We start from the raw sequence: 17,188 nt of genomic DNA, 5'->3' as shown, positions 1-17,188 counted from the left end.
GACAGATTTTGTTCTTCTTACATAGCTAATATTACCACTTACATTCATCAATTAAAGGTTGAACGTTATTTTTGTGTGTATGTCTGCAAGTGCATTCAAATGTTTGTGTCGAGCTTTAGCATTCAGCAAAACCTTAGTGTTCCATCTCCAGAGCTTTTTTTTCTTTGTTTGATGAAGACTTCAGTATTTTCTTTCTGAATCATTGTTTCTCTTTTTCAGCGTGAACTCCTGACTCAGATTTTTGGCTACCTCGATCTCCTATCTCTGTGTAGACTATCTGGAACCTGTAAGTAAGTATTTGTTGTTAGTTCAATACCGTTTGTTTTTGATCCCCGCAGATAATGGTACCTATTTGCATTTTGATGGATTTTGTATATCAGCCCATTTGGCGACACTGTCAAGGCTAAACTCCATCAGAAAGTGCATGGGTGTGTATGTCTCTCTAGACTTTTCAGGTCTTGGTTCATGGAATTTTCATGCAAGTCGAAAACATGCGGATCATTTGTGGAAGGAATGACTATCAAGCCTCTGAGGTCAACCATATACTAGTGTTAAAATGAGGAAATGCTCTTCTTTCAGCCTTTTTTGCATTATACTGACATATTATGCTGAGAGGGTTAATTGTAATTATTATATTGTGATAATTTTGTTTATTGTGATTTGCTGTCACATAGTATTTAGATTGTTTGGCATGTTTGTGTTGGCTTGTATTTATGCATTATTGTTATGCTGAACGCTCCATTGCACTTTAGACATTACATACCCTGTAACCTGAACAACGATGATTTGTTATCAGAGACCCCTTTTCTTTCCTTGTGTATGCACTGGGTACTTCTAAATTGTCTTTTTCTATCATTGGCATTTTCTTTCTTCCAGACTTTTCTGGAAGGTGTGCTATGATCGCATATTTTACCAGTGTCTGGACCTTCAGCCATACTGGGAAAAGGTGACTGCATATCATGCATGCATTTCTTCTTCCTTTTCTAGTCTTTTAGAAAATGCATATTAGCTTTTATGTAACACAGCCTCACTGTTATTATTTTAACTAAAAGTGATTGGTTTGTGCTGTGAAAACAGATCACAGGTGAAACAGCATGAGGACAGCACAGCACAAAGAGGACAAACAAGGTGTTGACTTGCAATAAATCATATGACCTAGGTACAGTAAAATGATTGTGAGCCAGTTCCTTGTTTGTTCTGTTTGACCTTGGGTGTTTTTTCTGTTAATTAAACTACCCATATCACATCTGTTGCGTGAAAATTTCATCACTGTAGCCTGCACGACAAGGTTTTAGCCTTGGTCGGGGTTATTTGGTTCTGCTGCTCTGTGGGCTGCCGAACAACTTGCATCCATGCTTGTTCCAACTCCCACCTTTCGTACTGTGCTAATCGCTTTTCCACTGCATAGCCTGTAATTATTAATTTAATTTGGATATTTTTTAAGGGGGCCAGTCATCTGCATATCCCCATTCCCCTTTTTTTGCATTCATGTTAAGCAGGTAGAGTTTGAAGCAAACACTTGCAAAATTCCTCAGCACCTTTTGAAAGTCGTCAAGGTTCTTTGAGACTAAAGGATTGAGAACCCCTGACCTAGACTAATGCGTCATAGACCACATAAGCAAGTTTTCTACAGTGAAAATTGCAAATAATGGCAGCTCCAGCAGCAGGAGTTGTGATGTCAAACTTGTATAGGATTGGCCTGTTCCATTACTTTTCATTTGGTGCTTGCAGCATCAGACAACAAAAAATTTTTGTAAAAAAATGCACAGGAAGTTATTTTCACTTGAACAGCTTTTTGATCAGTGGCACTTGCTTGTTATGGCTCCTCGGTTAATTGATATGAGGAGTACATTTTGTACTGACTGTGTTGAAAGTCTCTTTACATGCATTTTTTGTTCTTTAGATTAATGACAATGCTCTTGAGGCTCTTCAGAAGCGATGCACAACGCTGGAGAAGCTCAATCTGTCGTGGTGTGGTGCAGGTGGCTACCTATCGGCTGATGCTTTCGTGAGGTAAGCAAGTGTAACGCTTTCACAAAGTTTATGACTAACACAAAACCTCAAGCGTTATACAAAATTCCACATGTAACTTATGACACTCAAAGCAGACTGCACGGAGAAGAGACAATTTAAGAAATACGTGCTTTCTAAAAAATGTTAATTTGCCTCACACTTCTGACGTGAAGGTCACTAAATATATATCCACCAAATAAATATAATTACTGTTCTGTTCATCAAGAGCACCATTTACCGACTGCTTCTCATTTGTGCGTTCCAAAGGGAAAAAACAATTTCTTTTTTTCTTTCGCATGTTGTATAGGTATACATTCAAGTGTGTCTACTAAGTTTTGCAGGTCATTGACTGCGCGTTCCTTCAAGGGCATATTTGAAGATGATGTTTTCCTTGTGTTTCACTGTTCAGTTTCATGGAGCTGCGAGGAGAGCTTCTGCAGTGCCTTTGCCTCTCCTCCTGTCCGTTTGTAGACAATGAGTGCCTCAAAGTGGTCGCAGATGAATGCCCCAACCTGACAGGTATGCTGCCAAGCTGGTTTTCAGCTGTCACTTGCATTGAACTGTCGTGCTTGGTTGCCATACAGAACACTCTGAAAGCACAGTGAAACATACTGGACTACTGTACCTCCAGTTTTATTAACTGCAATAGCAATATATGTAATATTATTTTTATAGTCCCTTCACCACTATTTTAACTGACAGCTGGTTGAGTTCCATACTGTACGCCTTATTATGGCTGACCCAATTAATGATCTTCTATTGGACTGCCAACTAGTGACATGCCATTGGGCTTGTTGGTTCATGTTAACTTACACAGAACAGTGCATGTATGGAACGAAATAGCAGCACAGATGGGCTCTGACTAGCTACTGGTTTTTTACCAGCAGAACATGGACATAATATTTTGATGTGCTCTGACAGACAGTCCTTTTCTGTGTTGTTCTTATGTTCAGTAACTGCACTGTTTTGTGTAAACCATCGAATAGCCTCTTGTGCTGTTTGTCCAGATAAAATGCTGTGTCTTTGTGAGGTATAATTGCTGTAAAGCTGTGAACTGAACCTGAAACTAAGCTGCTGATTCTAATTGGTGTAGAATGTATACAGGAATTTGACAGCCCTTTGAATGGCAGCACATGCACCAGTGTGCAGCCTGCACATTCCCACCCTTCCTTGATGTGCAGGAAACAAAATCTGTACCAAGCATTTGGGATTGGATCCTTTCCAGACTAACCTTTAACCAGTTGATATGGGATCCCGTTGGGCACAGTTGCTGGGAGTGAGGTGTAGCAAAGAGGGAAGTGGTGGTATGCACTGCATGCAAAGACACTAACAAATGCAGTGTGCCCTACAGGTGACACCTGTAGATTATACAGAGTGACGAAGTAGGGAGGCTACAGGCAGAAGGGAGACATTGAATTGAAGCCTGCAGATAATAAGGTGCAGTGATAAGGCTATGAAATGAAATTGGATGTAACATGGCCCCAACTTTCGTGACACAAGGTGTAGTTCTGAGATTAATGAGGGAAACTTGAGAATGATGGTAGTGGTGGGCAGTTTTATAGTTTTATTTTCAGTACACCCTGAAGCGCTGAAGCATTATAGGAGGGGAGTCGGTACAACATTAAAGTGACGAGCAGTAAAATAAAATCACATGAGAGAAAGAACAAAAAAAAAAGGGTTGGGGGAGGGCAGACAAAGGAGTAATGTATCAAGATAAATGAAACAAAAGATATACAGGAGGAGGAGCAACAGTACATTGGAAGTGCAGGAGTACAGTAATAAGGAAAATGTCTGCAAAGTTCTGTTAGAAAAATTCGGTAGAGGCACTTAAGACTGCTTACGTGTAGAAATGTGAAAGCATTGCCGTGCCCGGGCACATTGTTTACGCATAATGTTTGTACATCCATTAAACTTCTTTTCTATGAGTTTGTATGTTTGCCTATTGGCAAACATTTCTATGAGTTTGTATGTTTGCTATTGTATTGTTTGCCTACCAGACCGCAAACGTTCGGACCCTCTCGCTGCACGACGATGAGGTTGGCCAAGTTTGCATGTCGTGGACACAAGACAGATATATACTTCCCCACACCCACACCACCCCGAATGCTGTATGACAAACAGTTGCATCACAGTTTTGGTACGAAAGTCTGGGAAGGCATACAATTAAAGGTGCATATGTTGTCGGTTCGAATCCCTGTCGCAAGCTAGCCTCCAACTTGACTAGCAGATGTAAGCTGTGCAACGAGAAATGTTATGGCACCACCCGGTGTGCTGTACGACAAATGGTTTTGTCACAATTTTGGTACGAATGTTGGGGAAAAAGGCGCTGCATGTAGATCGGCCAGTGGTGAGTATATATAGACGAACAACAGGTTTTGGATTGTCTGAAGTGGTGGTGCTCGGCTTGCTGTGGCCATCATACGGCCGCTTGATGGTGTCGCCCTATTTTTCTTGCTATCGCTGGGATTTTCTGTACCATCTGCGAGTACACGCACACACACATACCACCGCCGGCTTTCCTCTTAATGGGACTAGTAATGCTTTTGCATTGATATGCAAATGATCTGCGCACCATAGTCAGCTTTCTAGTGAATGTAGGAGTCACAGGAATGGGCAGTGGCAGGGCCGAGTGTAAAAAACTTTAGGGACTCTTTTAAGCTCCGCCTTAAGAACGAAACGCAATATCGTCCGCTCTTTATGCCATGGAAATCACTGCATCACACTGCACTGCTCCTAGAGGCCCCCGTACGCAGTGGAAACTTCCGACTTTGTTTCCTCAAGGATGAACGGTGATGTCACACTCACAGCGCTTCTGGAGGCATCCGGGATAAATGGAAAGCTTTTTGTTCACTCAAGCTGCGCAGGGCCTCCACCACTGGCGCTTTTTAAATTTTTCAGGCACTAACGACGCGATGGAGCCGTGGTAGCCTTAGACACTGGTGACGATGCCGGCTTTGCCGCCTCACGAGCTCCTTAACGCTGTCACGTTAATATACGAGGGAAGAATTTGGAGGACAAAGAGGCAACCCCAGTGATAGTTTTCAAAGTTGACTACACTGGCATGCCCAGAACGTGTCCTAAAGGTAAAGCAAAATGTGAGAGGACAACAAATTTGTCACCTGGCCCACTGACAATGAGGAAGGCAGCGATGATGGTCAGCGTGACAAGAAATCGATGTGCACCTTGCATAGTCTTCACAAATTCTTTCTTGATAACTGCTCCTGAAGCCATGCTGTACATGCCTTAAGTGTATAGAGTTTTGTATTGCAGTAAAGGTTTGCAAAGTGTGTTTCTTCATAGTCGAAGCTGCGAGCATGCAGCCTTATCAACTTTTTTTTTGTGTCACGAGAGGCAGCCATATTTGTTTGGAATGATTGTAGACATGTACAACTACTTCTATAATGTTTGAGGTTGTTGTATGTGCTTTCCATTCCTAATGTTGAAAGTTCAACACCTTTAAATTTAGTACAGCCAGGAGTGGCGGTAATTGTGATCGTTTTCAGTTGCCTAGCATAGTTGCTTCTATTGCTTTTGCCCAGCTCAGTTTATGTTTGCGAGCACAAAATCACCCAATGGGCAGTTTTCAAGTTTCAAGCAAATCCGCCCATCCTCCTCTTGAACTGCCTGCTCCCACCATTGTCACAATATCATGCTTAAATGGGCCAGTGGAATCAAATTGCCCACCAGATCTTTGAGTCACTGTGGCAAGCAAAAGGAAAGTGTTAGTGAAAGCTTTTAGAAAAGCTGCACTAGGAGTACTAGTACTGCCAAGCTTCTCATGGAGTACACTTGTTTTAGGAATCTGTACCTACTTTACCATGCAATTCCTGTGGCCTTTGTATTTCCCCCTCTGTGCACAGAGCTGGAGCTGAAAGGCTGCTGCAACCCTCTGCTAAATAGGCTTGGGTTTCTTCAAATATCTCACCTGACAAAGCTGGTCTGGCTTGATCTGTATCGGACAGAAATTGAGATGTTCTCCCTCATTTCCATCATCAGGTGAGCTGTGGCGTAAAACATTATTGCTGTGTTATCCTAAAGCACATTTAATTTTGATGTTCACCAGCTGAAAACAGGCAGGAAAGATAAAAATCTGCTTTGTGTGAATTTTTCTCGGTGCATTCAGCACCTTCACATGTTTGTGAAAAGAAATACAAGCTGGCTTGATGTGAATGCTAAGAGCTCAATGAACTCGCATAACATAGAGGAACTGTGGCTACTACTTCAGGTTTCGTAGCGGTCCTTTAAACCGTTGAAAACCCTGGAATTTAAAAATAACATTTTCAAGGCCTTGAAAACTTAATTATTTTGAAGTCCTTAAATATACTTTAATTTCTTCAATAGGCTTTCGTTCAGCCAGTTTTTAGCGGATGCCTCTTGAACGTTTGGCAACTACGTACTCGAGCCAACCAAAGCATCCAATCCAATCCGTTTCTGTAGCCACAACGCAGTAGCGTTGTTACAGTTGGTTACAGTGGCAGCAACGACCATGGCCTAAGCCTACCTTCGTTGTGGGAAAGCATGGTGCGTGAATAATCGCTGTCGCGTTTTTCGTAGCTGTAATATGTCGGGTAAGTGCAATTTCCAGCAGTCGTGGTTAAACAGTGCTGCTTATAGGGAGTGGATTTCTCCGGATACGTCAAACTCGCATCGGGCAAAGTACAAGACATGCAGGAAAACCTTTGATGTATCATCAATGGGCTAGTCGGCCCTCAAAAGTGATATGAAGAGCGCAAAACACATTGTGAACACGAAAGCGACTATGGCGCATAGTACCATGCGGAACTACTTGACAGCAATTGCTTATGAGCAACGCATCGAGCCGGCTCCATCAGCGTCGTCGTATGTGAGCAGCCTGTGTTAAGCGCACGAGTGTGACCGACGTGGAGATACCCAGAAAATGGTAACATCACACTATTACTACAACTCGTCATCACACACAGGGGAATTGTTCAAGAAAATGTTCCCGGATAGCGAAATCGCTATGTCATTTTCCTGCGGTGAAAGAAAATCTGCATACGTAGTATGCCGTGGTCTGAGACCATTTTTTCTCTCGTGCCTACAACGTGAATTCGAGCAACCTGACGGCTACACCTTTCTGTTTGATGAGTCTTTGAACGACTGCCTGCAGAAAAAACAGATAGACATCCATTTGCGGTACTGGAGTACTATGCCCGAGCGTGTAACCACGAGCTATTATACGTCGGTGTTCATGGGACATTCGACTGCCGAAGAACTTCAGGAGAAGCTTCTGGCTGCCTTGGCAAATTTGCCGCTGGCGAAAGCTGTCCAGCTGTCTATGGATAGCCCCAATGTGAACCTAAAGTGTTTTAGAGAAATGCAGGAATACTTGCAGCAGAACCAAGTTCAGTGTTTGGACCTGGGCACTTGCGGACGGCATACAATACTTAACGCTTACAGGGTGGGTGTTGTTGCCAGCAAGTGGGGCATAGAGAATCTTCTTTCAAGCCTCAGTGCCATCTTTCATGATGCGCCAGCATAAAGGGAAGACTTCTCTACTGTGACAGGCCAAATGGCATTTCCTCTCAACATTTTTGCTCATCGTTGGGTAGAAAATGTTGTGATCGAACGTGCCATTGCTCTGTGGGGGGATGTGAAAAGGTACGTGGAATGTGCAAAAAAGAAAGAGGTGAACTTGCCAAAGTGTGCATTATTCACACAGCTCTGCGAATTTTGCCATGAGCCACTGCTGTTGGCCAAACTGAATGTTGCTCTCGGCATCACAATGATTCTGAAACCATTCCTCAGGGAATATCAAATGGACAAACCATTGATGTTCTTTTTAAAAAGAGATGTGCAGTGTCTCGTGAGGAAACATCTCATGAGATTCATGAAGTGCTGTCAGCTCCCACAGGAATTGTCGGCTTTCTCAAAATAGATCTCATAAAACCAAATAACCATGTATCTTCAGAGAAAGTTGACATTGGGCATGCAGCTTAAGAAATGGTCAAAGCCGCAAAGGTGAGCTCCAAGGACGTATTTGCCTTCAGGATGGAATGCAAACAGTTCCTTATCAGTTCTCCCAAGAAAATTCTGCAAAAGAGCCCGCTGATATACCATCTAGTTACGAGCCTGTCTTCGCTAGACCCTCGCCAAATGACCTCAAAGCCAGATGAGTGCCTCGCAGGCTTCAGGAAAGTATTAGACGCGCTCATTGCAGTTAAGACGATTGGGTGAGCATGAGCGCGATTCAGTCCTAGGCAAATACACAGAACTTCCGCAAGAGAAGAAACACAACCTGTGGCAGTTTGACAAACACTCTTTTAGCCTAGACGAGTTCTACCTTGACCTCTTGAAGGTTGACTCATCCTATAAGCACTTGTGGAAAGTTGTGCAACTTCTTCTCATCTTGAGCAACGGGCAGGCAACTGTTGAAAAAGGCTTCAGTGTGAACTGCCAGGTCTCTGTCGAAAACCTGAAAGAGATCTCATATGTGTCGCAGAAAATCGTTCACGATGCAGTGAGCAAGGCTGGTGGCATCCTGAACATTGTAATAACGAAGGAGTTGCATAGATCTGTCTTGGCCACACACAACCGCTATCGAGCCTACTTGGAGGATAAAAAAAAAACGATCGAGCAGTCAAAGGCATCAAAGAGAATCCACATTGAAGAGGAAATACACGGCATGAAAATGAAGAGGAGGGGGTTGGAGGCAACAATTGCCGATTTAACAGCTTGTGCTGACAACTACACTGAGCGGGCAGAAGCTACAAATGACATCACCTTCATTGTGAAGTCCAACAGTTTGAGAACAATGGCAAAAGAAAAGACTCTGGAGCTTGCAGAAATTGATGACAAGTTGAAGGGAAAGCTTCAGGAACTTTATCACGAGTCCACTGTTTAAGAATGGGCCTCTTTTTGTGGGTGTGTGCAATACGTCTGAGAAAAGAAGCTAGTTAGCTATTGATTGTAGAAAATGTGCCTTCTTTTGCTTGTGTGCAGTAAAAGATGGGCTTCCTTGCTGTAAAGCATGTTGTGGTCTTTTTCTATGATCTCAAAAAGTCTTGTTTCAAGTCCTTGAAAATTCTTTGTTAGGGCCTTGAAAGTCCTTAAAAACCCTTGAATTTTTTCCTTCACGCTGGCTATGAACCCTGCTACTTGCCAAACAAACCTGCACACTGCAGCATTTAGTATAGCTTCAATCTGTGAGTAGTTTTAAATTGGCCTAAGCATGCGTGTTGGGGTTCAGCCGGAGTGCTGGTACTGAATAGTTTGCTTTTGGGCATTTCTTAAAGCCAGAAAGAAGCTGGTCCGATAAGCAAGCAGACTGAGCTTGAGTGAGCAGTCAGTGCTTTTAGTTATGGCGCATTGCTGCTTAACTGTATGTTAGACCTGACGTTTGACGCTTGTGGGTAAAGTCTTCTATTTCATATTTCATTCTGCTGAAAGAGCAGAGTTAATAGAGCTGTCATAGCATCCAGTCAAAGCATGGGCATGGAATGAATGCTTTCCTTTAGATAGCAATGAACATATTGGTTGTTCTCCTTGGGTATGCAGAATGTCAACTGACAGATAAAGCTCAGTTAGGAAACAAGCATAATGATTGCTTTTTTTTTCTCTCAGGGTACCATGTTAAGCCCCAATGGCTTTATACTTCCATTAATGATAGTTATACTACTTTTTTTAAGCTTAGCCTAACTACAATTTATTTACTACACTGTGCCAATTAGGCTTGTTTTAATAAGACCAGAATCTCAATTTTCTAGTCACATAACACATGAAGCTGCAGTGGTTGTCTGATATTAAATGCCGATGTTTAATGTAATATCTTCATGCTATACTGGGAATAGGCTCCAGATTGCAATACACAGGACAAGTTATGTGAATGCTCTCTTGTTCAGTGCAATGCTTGTCAAAGAGAGCTTTTATTATCCTTGGTCTTACAAGAACTGGCGATGACATGTTCAGGTTTGATGCGCAGTCCTTACCTCCACCCCGCATTTTAATCTCAGAAATGCCACCGGGTGTTTGTTATTGTTATATTTTCGCTTATTTGGAATGACTGCGAAATTCGGTCTGCATTTATCGCGACACACTGTTATGTAGTGGAGCTATAAAGCTTATGTATTGATTTTCTTGTTCCCTGACTGTTTGTTCACAAATGTTTTGATGTATTCTCGTCTACATGGATGTATTCTATTGCTTCTGTATACAATAAAGTAAAATAAACCGTGAAGTAAAAAATGAGTACAAGAAGTATGAAATTTGTATTGCATGCCTCGTGCATATGTTGTGCTCCAGTGTAATCACCATTAGCTTTCATGACTTTTGTGCCATCACAAGACAAGAACATTTTATTTATTTATTTATTTCAAGATACTGTCAATCCCACAAGGGATTGTAACAGGAGGGGGTACAAAAGTTAGTAGAGACTGAATCAAGAAAGTACATAAGACACAAAGCGGCACAATCTACTCCTCGTGTCTTTACAAGGCAAGTCCAAGAACAGGTACGAAAAACTTAAACAAGCGAGAGTTACCCCTTATTGCATGCCAAACTACATACATAAAATGCTGAGTACACAAGATATATGATGAGGGGCTTTGATGCATGCAAGAAAGCAACAGCAAACACTGAAAACAAACGATCAATACAATAATAGCGTAGGTGTCAGTAAATAGATTTACTGGGAATTTGGCCAGAATAGTGCTTCTAGAAACTGAGTGAACATTTCAGGTGCGCTCTGTTTAGTAATTCGTGAGTCCAGTTTGTTCCACTCACGTACTGCACGTGGTAAAAATGAATACAGAAAGGTATTGTTCTTGCACGAAAATTCCTGAAGTGTGAGAGTGTGTTTGTGACGTGTAGGTCTAGAACAGTTGATGGTAATGAAGGCTGAGGGAATAATCTTGAAGGAATTGCAAAGTAGTAAGAACAAAAACTTCAAATGATGTACCTTGCTCGATTAGTCAGCGTCGGTAGGCCTGCGCGATATAGTAGTTCAGATGGGGAATCAGTGCAGCAGTATCTGTTGAATACAAACTGGACAGCCTTGCGCTGCACGCTTTCTAACATGGCCACATTGCTTTTTATGAATGGAAACCAGGCTATGTTGGCGTATTCAAAAACGGCGAATAAGGGTGATGTATGCGAGTTCCTTTGTGCTGGGAGTAGAATGATGCAGTGCTCGTTTGAGAAAAAATAGTTTGTTTGTAGCTTTCTTAGTAATGTTTCGAACATGCATTGACCGGCTAAGGTCTGATGTGATCAATACACCCAATTACAGATACTCAAGCACTTTACATAGTGGGATATTGTTGAGGTGATATTCAAGATTTAACGAGGTCTTTTTCTTCCTAATTGTCGTGCAGATTGGTTTGTTTGTTCATAACCCTCTGCCATTTATTGCACCACTGCGCGGCACGGTTCAGGTTATTGTTGAGGTTTACTTGATCATCGGGGCTTTTTATTTCATGATAAATCATGCAGTCGTCTGCGAATAGGGGCACATTGTCATTTATGTCCTTTGTTATGTCATTAATGTAAAGTACAAATAAAAGCGGAGCAAGTACTGAGCCCTGGGGAACACCGGATAGTACACGAACCGTGTCCGAAATGCAGTCGCCCAGCTGTACGAACTGGCAGCCATTGGTAAGGTAATCATTAATCCAACAAACAATCCGTCCGTCTCCAAATAAGTTCCCTGGTTTACACAACAATTTGATGTGAGACACAAGATCAAAGGCTTTGGATAGGTCTAAAAAAATTACATCAATTTGCGATTGGTTGTTTATGCCTAATGCGAACTTATGAAGGGTTTTAATTAGCTGTGTAACAGTAGATAAGCCGGATCGAAAACCGTGTTGATGGGGCTTGAGGAGGCTGTGTCCCTCCATGAACTCCGTAATTTATTTTAAAATGATGTGCTCTAGTATAATTTACAACGTGTGCAGGTGAGGGTAATAGGACGAAAGTTGGCCTGCGTAGATGAGTTGCCTGATTTGTGCACGGGGACTGCTTTAGCGATTTTCCTTTCTGATGGTAGGCGGCCTTCGCGGAGTGATTTTGAAAATACAAGGGGAAGAAATTTGCTGACCGGCTCAGCACAACGTTTCAAAAAACAATTCGGAATTCCGTCTTGTCCGTTGCTTTTCTTCTGGTCTAGATTCAGCAGTGGCAATAACAGTCCAGCTTCAGATATAACAGGAATGCCTGACAGTTTGGGATGGCCAGTATTGCTGGAACTGCATTCAGCAAGCTGACGTAAAAACTGACTGGAAGTACGGGTTGAATGAATTTGCTTTTTCTCTTCCTTCCTGGGCAGATAGTGGCAGTTGAGGGTTAGGATGTTCATTTATTTACTGCCAAAACTTATGTGGCCAGTCTTGATAAAATTGTTCAACGTAGTGCTGCAGAACAGTTCTTTCGCACATTGAATTTTATTCTTGAGTGAATTTGTTAATTCATTTATCCGTGAGTGGTAAGCTGAGATAGCTCTAGACTTGCCTTTTTATTTTTCACTTCATATATATTATATCCAGCGTAATCCAAGGATTCTGCTTCCGGATGACCTTTTGTATTCATGGTAGGAAACTGCCGATGCAGTGCTCAATATGAGCCTTGGAACTACAGCCAGGCCTCATCTATGCTGGTTTGTTCATTCGTGCAGAGGTCATAGAAATTAGGGTATTTGTGTGCAAGGTATGTAAGTATGGCTGCGTCATCTGCTCTGCCGAACACGTGTACACTTTTGATTGGACGTTGAGAGCGAATGATATTTGGAAAATGTAAAGTACACATTTCATGGTCAGAAACGCCTTCCTGTGTGAATGTCAAAAGTACCACGGAGAAAGTGGTCGGAAACAAATATTAGGTCGAGAACTGTACTGGACACACTCTGGATACGAGTGGGTGCGGAAACAAGCTGGCATAGACTAAACGCAAATAAGAAGTCAAGCATTATGCTACCTGCCATAGTTCCCGCATCCAGAGAGCTCCAGTGTATTTCGGGAAAATTGAAGTCTCCTGCCATTAGTATCCTGCCACCAGACACATGCTTTAACATGTAATCAAGTAAGGGGTCGAGGTACTTATTTTCTGTGTTTGGTGGCCGATAAACAGCGCCAACGTGCACGATACCATTTGTCAGATAAATCTTGCACCACGTCGCTTCAACTGTCGGGACGTCCAGCATGACTTGAGTATCTTATGTCGCTTTTAAGAAGCACAGCAACGCCCCCGCCCCTTGGTTCTCTGTCTTTTCTTACAATTTTGTAGCCCGGCGGAACAACTTCACAGTCTGAAATGTTTTTGTGCAACCATGTTTCCGTGATTACAACAATGTCGGGTTTGAAAGACAGCAGAATAGCTTCAAGTTCATGTGATTTATTTATAATACTGCGCACATTTAAATTGAGAAGAGTTAGTGGCATTGACTCCGGGTGACTCGTTTTTCGATACTTTTTGCACCTTCTTATTTTGACTTAACTTGCACAATATCACTGTAGTAATTGTTCCATGTGAACAGCTGACCATTTATTTTTACTTTGTCATATACCTGAGAGACCTTTTCTTTCCTGTCACAATGCTCTTTAGTTCGGTCCCATAATTTTTTCTAATATTCCTTACAGTAAGTGAAAAATCTTCCCCAATGGAGCAACCAGAATTCTTTAGTTCGGAACATTGTTTCAGAATGCTGAGCTTGTCTCGGTAGTCAAGGAACTTTATGATTACCGGCCTAGGTCTAGTTTCATTGTCTACTCTCGGTCTGCCTAAACGATGAATTCCTTCAATGCCTGTTGTTTTATTACCAAGTATATCTTCAAAGACTGTTTTTGTGATGGTATCGCGCAAAGTGTCTGTAGCTTCATCCTCCTTTTCTTTAACGTCATAAATGATTAGATTGGAGCAACGGTTTCTGTTCTCAAGCTCGTCGACTTTGCTGGTCATTATAGCAGGGTTGCGTTCTAACTTCGTGATTTTCTTGATATGCTCCGTTACCTGTTTTTCGAGCCCGCTAATTTTTTTAAGCTTCTTTTCTATTGCATGCAGTTTCTGATTGGTTACAGCTTTTCATAACTTAATTTCCTGAATGCCGTCAGCGATTATCTTCAACTGCTCGGCAATCGTTGGTTCAATGTGGCCGGGATTCTCCTCACTGTCACCGTCGAACAAAAGCAAATTTCGTTGTGATACAATCATAGTCGAGAGCAATACATAAAGCGGCTGTGGGCACGGCAGCAACAGCAAGCAGACATTGTTACCTCAATAAGATTTGCCGTAACGTTTGCTCACCTGTGCGAAAAATGCGAACGGGTTGGCGATGCTCATCTTGGCATTGCCACCGCACCCACTGCAGAAGGAACCAGAGAAGCCGCTTTTTATACTGCACGTTCTTGATACCTGTGACGATGCATTTGTCGCTTCCGTTGATAGCAGTGTGGTGCCGTACGGGACATGAAAGTCGCTCTGGTGAAACGCAGCCAGTTGAAGGGTTTGGTTCCCTTCATCGACGCCAGAAGGCTGAAGAATGGTCACCGAAGCTTGGCATGTCGATGATGGTGCCTCTGGTATCAGCAGCAGTCCAAGGAATACCTGTGCGAAAAATGCGAACGGGTTGGCGATGCTCATCTTGGCGTTGCCACCGCGCCCACATAAATGACTTTCCTGCACTTGCTTGCTCCACTACCATTATCTCCAAAGTCTGTTCCATGCAATGTAAGCTTTGGGGCGTAAGAGAGTGGAAAATTTCATGGCATCAACAATGGAAGTTCTCATGGAGGCTATTGGGAAACACCAAATCCATTAGTTGGCTTATGAGTTTTTAGACCATTTTGAGGGAGACACTGTACGGAGAAAGAACTCTCAAAATTCATGTTAAGGCCACAAAATGCCTGTAGTAATGCTGCGAAGGTCTTGATAATTGCATTTGATTCCTTTGGCACTGAATCTACAGCAACCACATCGGCAGGGACCTAGAAATGGTGATAACCAATTTCCAGCAAAGAGTTGTCGGGTTGTCGTGCAACTCTATCCCTCTATTTTCAGTGGCTTTAATGCTTTGATGCAAGAACTGAAAGATGCTCCTATCAAGTATGCAGCTTCTGTATGCATTGCAGTACTGTAGACAAACATTTGTGAGCATTACATGCAGTTTCCTCTCATAAGCAACTGGGCTGAGGAGAAAATTGCAACTGATGGCTTCTGACACATGTTAAGCACAGGTGCCACCTTCATAGACTGTTGTAGCAATGCCATTCCTCAAACCATGGCATACATGTGTGCATAAGTCATGAATGTTAAAACCTTCAACACTACTTTCTGGACAACGATCGTATTGTTGCATGGCTTCATAATTTGTGGTTGTTGGATGAGGAGCTGGTGCATGGATTGTAAATGGCCTTTTTTACATTGCAGAAGCTGCACCAAGCTGGAGCACCTTGGTCTGGGCAGCTGTCCGGTTGTGAACAATTACGATGACATCGCTTTAGAGATTGGCCTGCACCTGGGGTCAGTATTTTAGTACGACTAATTTGTATTGCTGAGTACTGCTTGGATACTGGGAGGCAGTGCTGTGGTGCAAATTTTTACAGCCATGGAGGATGTAAAAGACAGGAGAGGCCCCCTGTATCCCGTATATATTGCAGAAAGCCTAGCAGAAATCACGTATCATTCCTATGCCTACTTTATTGGGCAAATAGCAAAGGCATCATTGTTTCTAAGAAGCAGCACTGTGGCTGGCATGGATGGGCCATGGGCGCGCAGAGGCACCAGAAAGGAGGAAGCTACCTCATGTACTACCTCGATGGAAAGAAACGCGAACAACTCGGCACCAACACGCTCCGCTGTTTCAATTTCTTTTCACTGCGCTTTTACTTCGGTGATAGCAAAAAGACCCTAGACTCATCCATGATACATTCTAGGACGACTGTAACGTCTTTTTCGTACCACCCAGGTAAAAGCGCGATGAAAAAATTTGGCACTGGTTTAGCTCTGGTTAAACCTGGAGTGACGCGATAGCTACAGCTGGCCGAGTGGAACTTGGTCAGTGGAATCGCAAAGTCAGTCTTTCGCTGCTCCGTTTTGCTAGGCGTTCCTCCTTCCTCTTCGTCCCACTTGACACGGCGCATGTGCACAGTTGTTGCAGCTCGGTTTCACAGGCGCGCCGCGCCACCGGCAACAGCAGCTGCTCCGCACCACGTGGCTGGTCACGTGACCAAGCACGTGACCACGTGGCAGTGGCGGTCACGTGCCGCTGCTGCCACCGCCACGCTGAAGGCTCGAAATGCTACCGTAATGTAGCTATCGCTACAATAAATTCCAATGGCGGGTCGTGTTGGCAGCCTCTCCTCCAATTTTTCCTTCCTCCACGTTTATAGTAAATATTTACTGTCCTCCAGTGCAGCCCTAATGGCTTGCTTGGCAAGTTACTTGCTTCTGTGACAGTTATTCTAGAGGTTTTATTGTTGTTACAAAGAACAGTTGTGATCATGTGCAACGACACTTTCGATGTGCAGGGACAGCGAATTGTTATTGCATGGTTAGCACTGAGGTTGTTGATAGCCTGGCTTGACAAGGCAGGTTTAATAGCAACGCAAATTCTTTGCAGAAATCTGAGGAGCTTGGACTTGTACCGTGCAAGAACACTGTCTGCTGTCGGTGTAAACCTGTTTGCCCGATCTTGCCCGTACATAGTCAGCCTGGACTTGGGGTGGTGGTGAGTGATCAGTTCATGTTGATTTTACAGGTAGGGTTGATACACGCCAGGCCACACACACTAGCATGCATGTGTTCTTGACCTTTCCACTGCTGTACCATAGCTGCACAACTTTAGTACCTCAGAACAGGACACGTTAGTAAGGCAGAAAGGGTGCAGTAATTTTGAGTTCTTGCTGATAATCACGTATTAGCACCAGTAATGGATGCAGCGTGTTCGCATAAAACTTTGTAGCAAGGTTCATCGGGCTGTGATGGTCATGATAAGTAAGGAGAGGGCTTGGCAGAATACAGCACAGGAGTCTAAAGGATGGATGAGTTTAGAAAAAAGGGGGTTGCCTGATGATGTGCGTTATTCTTTTGCCTACACTGTTCATCATGATAACTCTGCCCCCAATGTAGAAACATAACAGAACTGGCTCCACCTTTACAGGTTTCTTTGTCTTGCTGTGTTGTATGTGTTATTTTTTAGTCTTTAGGGCCAATTGTATGGTCAGTAAAG

General features: G+C 43.0%; 1 protein-coding gene and 1 pseudogene across 2 annotated transcripts in view; both read left to right on the top strand.

The window, feature by feature from the left end:
* The window catches only part of LOC144124800 (F-box/LRR-repeat protein 4-like), a 34,763-nt gene that overhangs the window by 9,024 nt on the left and 8,551 nt on the right, over window positions 1–17,188 (top strand). For both annotated transcript variants that reach the window (XM_077657688.1, XM_077657689.1), the window contains exons 6-12: window positions 220–290; window positions 877–946; window positions 1,904–2,013; window positions 2,423–2,532; window positions 5,874–6,009; window positions 15,388–15,480; window positions 16,580–16,687. In XM_077657688.1, coding sequence (XP_077513814.1) covers window positions 220–290; window positions 877–946; window positions 1,904–2,013; window positions 2,423–2,532; window positions 5,874–6,009; window positions 15,388–15,480; window positions 16,580–16,687 — 698 coding nt within the window. The remainder of the gene's footprint in view (window positions 1–219; window positions 291–876; window positions 947–1,903; window positions 2,014–2,422; window positions 2,533–5,873; window positions 6,010–15,387; window positions 15,481–16,579; window positions 16,688–17,188) is intronic.
* LOC144124799 (uncharacterized) lies at window positions 6,498–9,127 on the top strand (annotated as a pseudogene).

Source organism: Amblyomma americanum, chromosome 3 (genome assembly GCF_052857255.1).
Source record: "Amblyomma americanum isolate KBUSLIRL-KWMA chromosome 3, ASM5285725v1, whole genome shotgun sequence".
Classification (NCBI taxonomy): Eukaryota; Metazoa; Arthropoda; class Arachnida; order Ixodida; family Ixodidae; genus Amblyomma; species Amblyomma americanum.
The sequence above is the reverse complement of the archived record's forward strand: the minus strand, read 5'-3'. Positions and strand labels throughout refer to the sequence as shown.